Source organism: Pteropus vampyrus, unplaced genomic scaffold (genome assembly GCF_000151845.1).
Source record: "Pteropus vampyrus isolate Shadow unplaced genomic scaffold, Pvam_2.0 Scaffold56, whole genome shotgun sequence".
Taxonomy (NCBI): domain Eukaryota; kingdom Metazoa; phylum Chordata; class Mammalia; order Chiroptera; family Pteropodidae; genus Pteropus; species Pteropus vampyrus.
Genome location: NW_011888837.1, coordinates 2,350,977 through 2,364,066, shown reverse-complemented (window position 1 = coordinate 2,364,066; position 13,090 = coordinate 2,350,977). Strand labels below are relative to the sequence as shown.

Genomic DNA, 13,090 nt, shown 5'->3' with positions numbered 1-13,090 from the left:
AGACAGTTCTGGATGTCTCCTTGAGTATTCATAAAGAAACCTGTGATGTGTAAAAAATTTTGTATATTAAGACTTAGAGAAAGAGCAAAATACCAAGTCCTACTTTCTTTTAGTCTAACCAGATCTAATACTGAGTCTGCTCTCCAATGCTGGTTTGGTCAGGAAGTAATTTAAGAGGACGTTTTGACTACAGGAGATCTTTTCACAAAGATTCTCTTTTATATTATGTTTTAAACTAACAATGATTTTGCTTGAGAGAACAGAATCATCAGTTATTTAGAATTAATTATTAAAATGATTTAATTTATAAAGCAACAGAAATAGTATACCATGCCACCAATACTTTATCGAGTATAATTCTGTTCAAAAATTCATTCAGACTTTCAACTTGAGATGGTGGAAATATGGCTTTCTACCCACTCCTAGTGTCACCTTGGTGAGAGATTGTGGAGAGGCCTTCATCCATTACTTCATCCTATCACTTGTCAAATATGGGAGTAATCACTCCTGCAGCTCTAAATCATTGTCAATGGTTTCCATGGCCTCAATAAGAGGTTCCAACGGTATAGATGGGTGTGATTTGGGGAGAAAGTTGACAAAGAGGCCAACAATTATTAAGCCTTTAGTAGCTGCTAGGCATTGGATCAAGCTTTGGACATAAAAGATAAAGTATGCTTTGTAGCATTTATAAACACTTTCTTATTTAACTTCACTTAGTCTTCGAGATAATACTATTTTATAGCTGAGGAAACTAAGTCTCTGACTAGTTAAGCACCTTGCTATTAATGGAAGTATAAAAGTTGAACTTAGGTTCCATGTAATGCCTACTTCATTCTTTTTAAACCAAGCTAACTTTCTTCTCCATAAAAAAATCGTATCCATTCAAAATAAGTTAAAATGGTGTTCGTGTTTTGTAAAAGCAATACCTCACAAGAATTTTTCAAGTCCAGGAAACTCTTTTCACCTCTTTTGTTTTACAGCCTTTGACTGTCTTGATTAATCTTGATTTTTCTGACATCATCTCTCTTTCTTCTCCATCTGCCTTCTCAGTCCCATTTGTGGGATATATTCCCATAGCCTAAAGTAGTATCGTTTAACTTTCAGATAATCAAGTGCTCCTCTTAATATCCGATGTAAGTCATGGACCTTTTCCCAAAAATAAAATTACACCTAAAAACACACCACCAAAATGTTGCAAACAACACTCCCCGGAAGCCTACTCGAGCTTGGCAAATCCATTGAGGTCTTGCGTCAAACGTTTGCATCCAAAAAGACTGCACCTTAAAACTCTGTTTCTGACTTAGCATGTTCATGTTGCTTATCATTTCTCTCCACACTTCAAATGCTATCTGTGTTGTAATAGTGATGATGATGAAGATGATGATGATGATGATAATGATAAAAAATGCTTTCATTTAGCGAGCACGTGTACAAGAGAGTCAGGTACAAGTAAAATGCATTACATCTATCATTTGGTTTAGTTTAATTTGACTTAATACTCTGACTCATGAGACTCAATAGAGCACAGTGATTCTAAGATCAGGAGTCTAGAGCCAGACTGCTTGTGTTCGAATCCTGGTTCTACCACATATTTGCTGTGTGACTTTGCAGCAAGTTACTTAACCTCTATGATTCAATTTCCTTTCCTATAAAAAGAGGATAATAAAGTATTCCAACATCAGAGGGTTGTTTTGAAAATTAAATTCGTTGGTAGATGAGAAGCACTTAAAATTTAGTAAGTATTTAATAACTTGTATTTTTCAATCCAGAACTCCTTCTAGAGCTCCAGGTTCACATATAAAATTGTCTCATGACAGTCCCTGTTAGTTACTCTACAAGCCAGCCCCTCAAAGTCAATGTAGTTAGATCCAAACATATTCTCTTACCCCGAAAAACCTGCTTCTTCACCCATACTTCTCAACTCATTAAATCTGAAAACTACTCACCCAACCACCTAACCCCAAACTTGCGTTCATTCCAGATTGTTTCTAAAAACCAAAGGTGATTTTGTTCTGCCTTGTTCTTCAATTGATAATCCTTCAGTGGCACCTCATTAACTTAGCATGCCTACATGATTTGACCCTTTTTGCCTCTCACTACCCTGTCTCTCACTGTGGATTCCCTACTCACAGCCAAATACGCGACAAGTAGTATTATACTTCTATCCATGCCCTGCCTTCTCTGTCAAGGTTACCAAAATTTCCTCAAGAACCTCCTCCTGATTAAGACTTTCCAGGATCCCCAGGTACAAATGACCACTTCCTTCCCTCTCCTCACATTGCTTAGCATATAGTGCTGTCCAAAATAAAAGTGTATTTCTTGCATTCATTTGTATATGTCTGTCTCTTCCTATATCACACTCCCTATTGATGCAAGCTTACTGGAGATAAAAACCCTGTATAAAAACCTAGTAAAGTACCCAGATTATACTTAATTGCCAATAAACTTTGAATAAATGAATATTCCATGAATTTTATATATGATGATCTAAAGTATAGAGCAGTTAGCTTGTCCCAGTGACCCAACCAGGACTCAAATCTTGTCTTTTTTGCTCCAAGTCCACTAGTCTTTCCTTGAATAGCTGTGGGATGGCATAGCACGGCAGTTACACCTGCAACTTCTTAGGTCAGACATTCTGGGGTCAAATCCTTACTCTGCCATTTTTTTAGCTATGCATCTTGAACAAGTTATTTAGCTTTTCTGTACTTCATTTTGCTTTTCTGAAAAATCGGGGGAAATCATACTTATTGTACATGACTTTGTGAGAATTAAAATAGATAATCATATAAAGTACTTAACCCATTGTCTAGCACATATCAAGCACTCAATAAATGTTAGCCATCACTATAATAACACAGTTTCATTTTCTTAAAATCATGTGAAAACACTATAACCTATAACCTTGATTTTTTACAATGATTTGAATGATTCTCATTTCTTCCACCCAAATTAGCTAAAATAGGTCAAGTCATAAGTTTCCGTTTGCCTTATAAATTTCAATATAGAGTTTTGTTACTCAGCCATGAAGATGTCTTGGTCAGCATTTCGTTCTTCACACACATTTTTGTTTTCAGTAAATTTTGTTTCTTTTAGAGATAAATCCTTTGGTCTATCATCTTTATTTGAGGAAATTATGCACTCGCCACGCTCTGGTATTTTCTTTTCACAGCACTCTTTGATTTTGCTGGAGATGGAATCTTGTTTTGAACAAATATGGTCCATAACTTTGCTCTGTACCAAGTAAGAATGAGAAATGATGTTATTTTCACGATTTCTTCAAGGCTGGATTGCCCTTCATAATAAAATGAAAACCATTGATGAGCATAACATCTGAAATAGCTTCATCAGTTGATTTGATAGATAAAATTTATTTAAATTTTTATTGATTTAATACACATGAAGTTTCATATTAAAACAAACTTTATTTCTCAGGATTTTAGATAATATAACTATGAAAAATAGAGTCATAAATTCACATTCATTGTTAAATATTAATATTTTAAATATTTTACCCCTACTCCTCTGGAATATTGACATTTTAAATTCTAAATATTGGTTTTTTGTTTTTTCTTTTTCCATAAGAGTTTACGTGTGATTCAATGAGGGCCACCAAAGACATGTAACTTTAATATCTATAATCCTACATTTCTCCTCTTGTGGCCTGAAACTACATTGCCAAGCACATAGTCGAAACTCAATAAATATTTGATAAGAAAATAAAAGAATGATAAACAAATGAACTACTACAGCAACTACCAGATAATGATTTCTGAAACATAAGAAACTATTCTACTCATTGTTGTAATTTTCCTATGGATATTATTAATTCAAAGCTGTTCAAATTATCAAATAATGTACAAAATAAAAAGCCTTACTCTATTCTCTCTTCCTATGTCTCATTCCAAGTTCAACCTCCACATAAACTCGTGGGAGTAAGGGAGAGGGTAACATTACCTTATTTTCACAGTAGTTAGATAATTTTTTTAATTTATGTTTTTCTTTAAGTATAGTTGGTATACCGTATTGTTCATGTTAGTTTCAGGTATACAAAATAATTACTTGACATTTTTATACCTTACAATGTGATTACCACACTAATTCTAGTAATTATCTGTAACCATGCAAACTTATCACATTGTTATTGACTGTATTCCCCTTCCCCTTTCTACTCATTCTCTCACTCGCTCTCCTTTTGGTAATCATCCCTTTGATCTCTGTTTCTATGAGTCTGTTTTTGTTTTGTTTGTTTAATTGATATTGTTTTGTTTTTAGATTCCATGTACAAGTGAAACCATTCGTCTTTCTCTGCCTGACTTATTTCACTTAGCATAATACTCTCTAGATCCATCCATATTGTCACAAATGTCAAGATTTCACTCTTTTTTATTGCTGCATAATATTCTATTAAATAGATATACATCACATTTCTTTATTCATTCATCTATCAATGGATACCTAGATTGCTTCCATATCTTGGCTATCGTAAATAATGCTGTAATGAACATAGAAGTGCACATATTTTTTCAAATTAGTATTCTCATTTTCTTTAAATTAATATCCAGAAGTGAAATTGCTGGATTGTACGGTATATCTTTTTCGTTTTTTTGAGGAATCTCCATACTGTTTTTCATAGTGGCTGCACCAGATTGCAGTCCCACCAACAGTGCACAAGTGTTCTCTTTTTTTCACATCGTCGTCGCCAACACATGTCATTTGTTGACTTTTCAATGATAGCTTTCTAACATGTGTGAGATGATATCTCATTATGCTTTTGATTTGCATTTAGTTGGATAATTTTTTAAAAGCTGGTCCCTAATCCCTTCTCCAGACTGTCCAGAATGAGGCTGCACATTTTTTCCTACTCTCTGATCCAGCTTCACATGAACCACATTGAGTTCCATCAAAACACCAGGCTCTTCCAGGACTCTCTGACTGTGTTCAAGCTGTTCCTCCTGCCTGGAATCGTCTTCTGATTAACAATGAGGGTGAAGAATGTGATGAAGCTCTGGGTGAGAAATGGAATGGGAGTTGGCACCATGTTTTCAATAAAGTACATAGGACCAGAAAGAGCCACTCTTTGCAAAAACATACACATCTCACTTAAGCCCATCATCATTCTAGGCAATATATGTCTTATTGTCTGGAATGTACTCCTATTTTGAATGAACAACAATTTAATTCCTTTTATTTCTTCATAAAGTAATCAAAGAGGAAACTGAGGACATAATATGATCTCTTTGTCTCAGCTCCAAACTTCATAGAAAAATCTTTAATTATATTCTAATTCAATACTATATTTACATTATATAATGTAAATATATCTTCATAGACAATCAAACAATATAAAGGTAAATATCAAGTGAGATAGCTTTTAAGTAGAGTAGTATTAGGAACAAAATAATTCTTAGAGACATCTATTGTCCACTGCTTGAAATAAAATGTGCATATCTTTATATTCCAAAATTCAAGTTACTTGATTAACATACTGTTTCACTGTGAATTTAAAACACTAAAACTAAGTAAAATTCACTAAGGATAAAAGTCTAATTTTAACTAAGTAGTCAGAATATTTTAAATGAAATTCTCTTATCTTTGTGTGCATGAACAATTTAAATTAGGTCAATATATTTACCAATGTATGGCCTTGGAGAATCATTTTAAAGAATAGATTCATTATAAATGGTCATATTCACTTATTTGGAAAGAATGTTTCTAAATAGCCTGAGAAAACCCAGAGAAAGCATCATGTTAAAAACATAATGGTAAAAAATCATTCTCTGAGCTTTATTATTGATTTCTAATACCTTAAAAAGAGAATTTGCAATATTAAAGAAAATTTGGCCTAAATAAATGTTCACAAATTTTAAATTCCTGAAGTTTTATGTAAGGACATTTAGCCATATAAAATAGAATCTGCTGAGTACTCTAAAAACAATTCCATGTATATATATACCCAAAGTTCTGTGTTATACTTAGGCTTATTTGTTAACATTTTACCTTGTATTTTACTTATTCTATGTTATTATTTAACAACTTATTAACGTTCTGATTTCATTGTGGTAAAGTAGCCACATGTTAGTGCAACTTCAGAATAAAAAAGACTGTCTAATTACTATTTTTACTTGGTTTTAGAGAATATTTACCCAGCCTCGAATGCAGTGTACAGCATCACCTTCACAGCATCCATTAAATTTGGAAGAAACATCTTCTAGAAGGGAGGTGAGTTCCTTAAATTCAATCTTGGGGAATTTTTGACTAAGTATAGCAATGTTTCTGGAAAGAGAATTAATAAACCACTAAGACAATTTAAACAGCAACTAAGATAAGAGGGAGTTCTTTGATGATACAGTTTAAGTAGCTGCAATAAACATTGATATCCTTGTTTTTTCACAGATATCTTTACCAAATTGCTGTTTATACATTGTGCGGCCCACACGATCACTTTGAAAATTTTAGGCTAATATTTTGAGTCCCAGATCAGGTCAGGGGAAAAAGGGCCTGAGAGATGTGCTCTCTTCCATAATTTTTATAGCAAAACACATCTTGTAAGGACCACTAATTCCTGTTGTAAGCCCATGGTATGCATAGATAATCCAACACAGAGTTCTTTTCTGATGATCTATTTGAAATTTCAGAATTTTTCTCAAGATATTGAACTAGCACCATTACTAATTGGTTAGGGTGAGCAGTTGAGATAAAATTTATCCTTATAAGATTGTCTCTTGGTCATTAAGGTCAAATATGGATGGATAAGTCAGTCTAAAGCACTTGGAACTTTTAAAATCCTGGTTGGGAACTCCCAGACCAATTCAGATGCCTAAGTAATCAAAAAATATCTCATAAGTAGCCCTCTTTCTCTCTAAGGTCTCCCCCACCTATCAAGTCTTTTCTCATTCCAAACTAATGTTCTGTCATGAGCTGTCCACATAGATTGAGACCCACATTAAAATCTCTGGAGAACTGAGAAGAATATAAATAAAAAGTTATCAATGACAATAAAAATGGAGCACAGATAAGAAAATTCGAGTAGAGACAAAATACATATTATAAAACTCACATAGAGTTTAAGACTTGCAGTCCAAATTTCAAAAATGCCCCACAGACATTTTTTTGATAAGAAGACAATGCTTTTAAAAATTGTATGACAGATTTTGCCTGAAGGAGAAAGAGAAAATTCTGTTGAAGCAAGAGCAAAATCCCACTATTCTCTTATTTCTTAGCTACATGTTGACCAAATTATTTCAAAGTTTGCTCAGAAACAAAAAAAAATCTATGGGATTTTTATTGTAGTAAATTTACATATCAAAAGAAATATGCAGTTGTAGCACATCTGAAGGTGGAGCAAGTCTTTCTGATAACTGAATTGTACTTGGTGGGAAGGTGAGTGGTACAGTGTGCTGTGAGAGTGTTCATCTCTACTGGGATGATTCTATTATATGGTTAGCTAAAAGAAGGCTTGCCAAGGATAGAAGATAAATTGTCATCTTTTACCCTGAATATACACTCACTAAGGCTTTTTGAAAAGGCTTCCAATTTTCAAGAAAGACAAAGCCAGAAGAGAAACCTTGGAAGTGGGCAATTGTCTTTCGAGGATCTCAGGTACTAAGAACTTTTAGATCAGCAACAAATGGCCAATGAGTTGAAAACCAGTAAAAGTGGAAAGAGAATGGTTATAAATGGTAAATGACTTTTTCACTATCATTTAATTTTAAATAAAGGTCTACTGTGTTGGGTGACTCCTTCTCTTTTAATGAAATAAATGTCATACCCACCTTTGTTTGAAAGCAGTTGGCTTTGTCTTGTTCTTCACAACATGTTTTAGTTATCACCTCAAAACGAGCAGCAAGCATTAGAAGCGTAGGGGCAAAAACAAAGGGGTTTCTCCTGGAAACTTCATAAATATAGCTATTAAAAAAAGTAAAGAAGGAGGGGAAGGAAAGAAGCAGGAAAGAAATGAAAGAATGATAGACAATTGAAGGAAAGAAAATGAAAGGGAAAAGAAAGACAAGAAAAGACAAGGAGATCCAGTTGTAAAAATGAAATTACAGAAAAGGCTTTCTCATCATAAAAGTCTTAAATATAAGGTAGCATTATCCAGTTTCCAATAAAAATTTTTAGAGTCTTATCATTGAAATTGGCACCTCCAAAATAAGAGTGATGATTGCAGCTCTAATCCTGAACACTAAGATGACTATTGACCTTTCCTCCCAATGCTGCCAGATGATCAGCAGCTCTCTCTTCCAAGTTTAAAGAATAGCTACCTAGATACACTCCATCTGAGATTCAGGAATTATATTCACTTATGTTCAAATGAACTAGTGATTTAGGTTTCAATGAGTATACCAGCTTTCCAGAAAAAGTCTCTGTTTCTTTAATTACTGCATTGTTGATAACAGATTTTTGCTAAACTTCTGTTCTAGGGCTTATCACGTTATGAAATTAACATCATTAATGAAAGAATCTTGAAAGCAGATTTTATATCGTATTCATATTTATATCCTCAGCACTGAATACAGAATCTGACACATAACACATGTCGAATGAATTAATCCATCAATGAACACAACTATGTTCTTTTGTAATAGAGATTAGATACTCGTCAGACTAAGAATATTTCTTCAATTAGATCATTTTTCTACTAAAATGAAACTTACTTGTTTAGAAAAGATTCACTGTTATTTTTATAAGCCTGGCATTTCTCTTCAGGATCCAGAGTAAGGGGAGAGGGCAGAAATTCTACACCAGCTTTCTTATTACGAAAGAAACAAAGTCTTCTTTCAAAGTCAACCTTATTGCAGCAGTGTGAAAAATTATGCTTTTGTGGCAGCCCCTCTATAGCACATATCATTTCCTGTAAAACATCATTCTAGACAACAGAGAAGTAAAGAAAGTTTTCATTCATTGTAAAGTTTCTCAACCTTCTGAGATGACATAATAATTAGTGAGTATCACCCTTTAGGAAATAGATTGTAATTTTCTCAATATCATCAGCAGATCATCTTAACCCACACCCTTGACAACTATTCCACATTTTGGGAAACTTTCTATATCTATCCTGAGGTTCATCAAACTCTTACTTTTTATTCGCTGCCTATATTTCTCTTAAACTACAGCTTTTTTTCTTCCTCTCCCAAGGTGACAGAGTCAGAGTGTGAATGTAGTAGTAAAGTATTTAGTAGTGATGTTTGGTAATACTTTTCTAGAGATGCAGATGGTGACTATAATTGAGAAAAGCCAAGAAAAAAGGGTATGATAGTAGATAGTAGACATTGAGACAGGAAGCTAAGGAGGATGCCTCTGTACTTCTGTGTGTTTTGCCAGGTTTTTGGCAAGCTCATGGCCAAGTTCTCCTGTGCATCATAATACCGAATTGCATCTCTCCTAGGAAACTAACTTATCCTAAATACCTAGGCCAGGCAAAATAAAAATGAGGGGTACAGAGCATCTCTCTTTTTACATTTTCAAGCTGTAAGAAATTTGTTTAAGAAATACAAACAATTTACTTACAGGTAATTTTGAGCACATTGGGAGTGTCATGTTAGCCAAGCATTGATCTTTGTATTCTGTCATGGCTTTCCTCAACATTTCTGCTTCTTCAAAGGATGCCTCCTGAATATACTGAGCAAATGCAATGATGGTGCTACAACAATCCACACAGAGTACAAAATGATTACCTGTAGAATTTCCATATATGTCCAATAAAAACTCACAGGAGCATCTACTTGTTGACTAGCCTCAGGAAATTATCAAAGTGTGGGGCTGTAAATTCTACAACTTCTTAACAATTCAATTGCTTCATCTGAATTTTATGATTAATGCTGTATTTACTTTTTTGATATGATTTCTATTTAATTGAATTACTTTTAAGAAGCATTAACATTTCTGGAATATATCAGATATGATTATGGTAAACATCATCATCATCATTAGAAAAACTCACATATATCCAACATTCTCCTCTATAAATTTCTGGGTAATCCTGAAGTCATCTGAAAAGCAAAGAGTTTTAAGTTATTATATACCCTGATATTTTAACATTTTCCCAATAAATAGCTACATATGATATTTAAATTTACAAAGTATGAAATAGAGAACTGATGGTAGAAAATAATTTGACATATTTAACAAGAAGGAAAAAAGTCATATGGACCAAATACAGGATTTTGATCACATCTTATTATGACCTCGAGATATATTCATTAAATTGAATTGACTTGAATTAACCTCAAACTGACCAGACTTTAGATTTGCCATTGATGGCTCCCCAGCCACAAATGTCAAATACAAGCACCACTTCCATGTTAAGTATTCATCATGTATGAATAGAAAAATAATATGAAAGTTAATTGATATGTGATGTAATGCTACAACAAGACACAACAAGAGATGCCATAGCATGCTGGTGGTCAGTTTACACAGTTTACAGGGCTAGCCCAATGTCAATATTTAGGTAATTTCTTAGGACTAGTCTCAGAGCATTGATTCCCTCCCAACAAGCATATACTAATCAGAACACATTTACATTTGTCCATGTAGACAACTTTTATGGAATTCTTACTTCTGAAAATCATCGTGCTGGACACTACAAGGCAATCAATAATGAAAAAGACATCTTCCCTAGACTTCAGGTCGCTAAGTACTTTCACAATGCAAGTAACTCTTGAACATAAGTATAATCTAATTTAGAATGTAAATGGCATTCTAAAGTAATGTAGGTAAGCATATGACAGGCTTTCTTCATGGGCGAGAAACGAGAAGTAGATTACAGGAGAAATGGCATATGAGTCAAACCTGAAAAATATACAAGATTTCAGCTAGCAGAAAAATAAGTCTCATCTTTCTGTGTGGATAGATGATGTGAATAAAAGCACAAAGGTGAGAAATCTTGAGATTTATTAGGAAAAGTCAATTAATCCACTACAATGAGAAAGTGAGTCATAAAAAAGAATAATGGAACCTAAGATAGAAAGGACCTGGGTCGATATTATGGGAGTCTTGCATGTAAACCTGGGAGTTTGGGCTTCAATTGGAAGCCATGAAGAACCAGTGAAATGTTTACATAAAATAGAAATATGATCGTTTCTATATGCTAAGAAATACCAGCCAGGTAGTGGTATAACTAATGTGCTAGGATCTCTCATAATGCCTGATAAATAAAGAGGGATAAGAACTATGTCAAGTAGATGGAAGAATGAATGGATGAATAGAAAAAAGCAAGAAGCCCATTAGGAGGCTTTTGCAATTTTTCTATTGAGAAATCAGCAGGACACAAATTTTGGTAAAAGTAATGAATATACAAAATGGATATGCATGGATGCAAAAGATATTAAAGACAAAAAATCAACAGGAGTTTTGAACAAATTATAACAAGGGGCACAAGAGAAAGAGAACTCAAGAATGACCACTCTTCTTCGAGCCCTGTGACTAGTCTCACTAACAGGCACTATGGGAGGTACCAAATTCAGTAAGATATAATCCACATTTTCAGGGCCACTGTGACACTTATGGAACCTTTGTGAAAGTTCCAACAAGGTGCACCTTCCGGTCTAGAAGAAATACAAAAAGACACCTCCTCCGAAAGATGAAGTTCAAAATGTTCTCTTTTGGGTAGAAGATACATAAAAGTCACCCTTTCCTCTAGGCTGATATTGCCTTTGCCAGACTTAGAAGGGATGGGGATGGGGGATGGGGAAAGCCTTGGGGAGATTTATAAACTGTACAGCTGGAGAAAGCAGGGTCCTGCATACCCTAAAGGTGTTTTCCACCTGATCGAGAGATATGTTAAACAACTAAAGGTTCCACAAAAATCCCAGCTCAAATTTAGTGTTCAACTGTTACCACACACTATACACATTTGCAAGGAATATAAATATTTTCACAGCCAAATTATACCTCTCAGCAACACTTTCTCTACTGACATAAGGCTGGTGACCATTTGCTGGGTGTGATAACTGTTTCTGTCTATAGATTGCTTAATATGATCACAAAAACACCAAAATACAAAATCTGGGAAGGTTAGTTTAGGATATTTGATCAGTATTTATAAACTAGTGCTGTGGGGGGAGGAACAAGTGAAAAATTAAGTTGAAAGAAAACAAAGTTAAAAGAAAATAGAAATTATCCCAACTTAGTCATTACTTAGCTGGTATAGAAGTAAATTTCTTACCTACATCTTGAGGCTTTGTGGGCAAGGTTAGGGATTCAGTCAAATAGAACATTAAAATAACAAAACCTCTGAGTTCTAACTGTTTCATTGCTTTAGAAGTCACATTCACAAAGGAAAATAATGTGATTGAGGAAAGTCAAGTTTTTATATTATTCTTTGACACTATTAGTAAAAAAGTAACCCGTTTAACCTATTTCTCACAAACCTCATATTTGATTGTTATTTGATCACGCTGCAGAAATTTTGCTAATTATTAACTAGGAAAAAATTATCTCTGTGTTTCACTGGAAAAATCTATAGAGTTAGAAAAAAAGTCCACAAGTTAAGTATATACAGTACCTAGTTAAATAGACAACTACAAAAAAGTCTTGAAATATTGCAAATGTTAAAGGAAAAAGGGCTAGAATAAATAATTTGCCAAAGAGAAACACAACTAGAAAGATGTTAAATTTCGCTGATAATCAAAGGAACCTCAAAAATAATAATTTTTAGACACTTAATAGAATTTGAAAAAAATAAACAACTAATATACAACATATATATAATATATAACAAAGAAAATGCCCATGTAACCAAAGCTTTCAGAAAACAAGTTTATAGTAAAGATCAATAGTCTTAGAGATATTCGCATTATTTGAATCAATCATTCAAATTTTTAAATCTTTCCTAAGAACATGATTCTAAATATGGAAATATTTTTAAGTACATGACAAAGAAAAATAAATCTATTTCTTAGTTACATTTACTAAAAGGGCCTGAAAGCAATGGCAACCAAGTAGAAAGGAGCACATTTAGTGTCCACATCTTGGGTTCTAAACATAATTCTCTACTAAAAGGATACTGGGCTTCTAAGAAAAATTCATGGTTCCAGGGCTGAGATATGAAAATATAAGATGAGTTGAGAACATTGTGTCAGAAACTAAG

General features: G+C 33.6%; 1 protein-coding gene across 1 annotated transcript in view; it reads right to left on the bottom strand.

The window, feature by feature from the left end:
- The window catches only part of AFM (afamin), a 19,539-nt gene extending 7,274 nt beyond the window's left edge, over window positions 1-12,265 (bottom strand). The window contains exons 1-9 of the mRNA XM_023530852.1: window positions 12,167-12,265; window positions 9,941-9,989; window positions 9,508-9,640; window positions 8,655-8,866; window positions 7,773-7,905; window positions 7,058-7,155; window positions 6,144-6,273; window positions 3,017-3,231; window positions 5-40 (exon numbers count right to left, since the gene is read on the bottom strand). Of these exons, the coding sequence (XP_023386620.1) occupies window positions 5-40; window positions 3,017-3,231; window positions 6,144-6,273; window positions 7,058-7,155; window positions 7,773-7,905; window positions 8,655-8,866; window positions 9,508-9,640; window positions 9,941-9,989; window positions 12,167-12,254 (1,094 nt within the window). The 5' untranslated portion in view covers window positions 12,255-12,265. The remainder of the gene's footprint in view (window positions 1-4; window positions 41-3,016; window positions 3,232-6,143; window positions 6,274-7,057; window positions 7,156-7,772; window positions 7,906-8,654; window positions 8,867-9,507; window positions 9,641-9,940; window positions 9,990-12,166) is intronic.
- Between the last annotated feature and the right edge of the window lie 825 nt (window positions 12,266-13,090).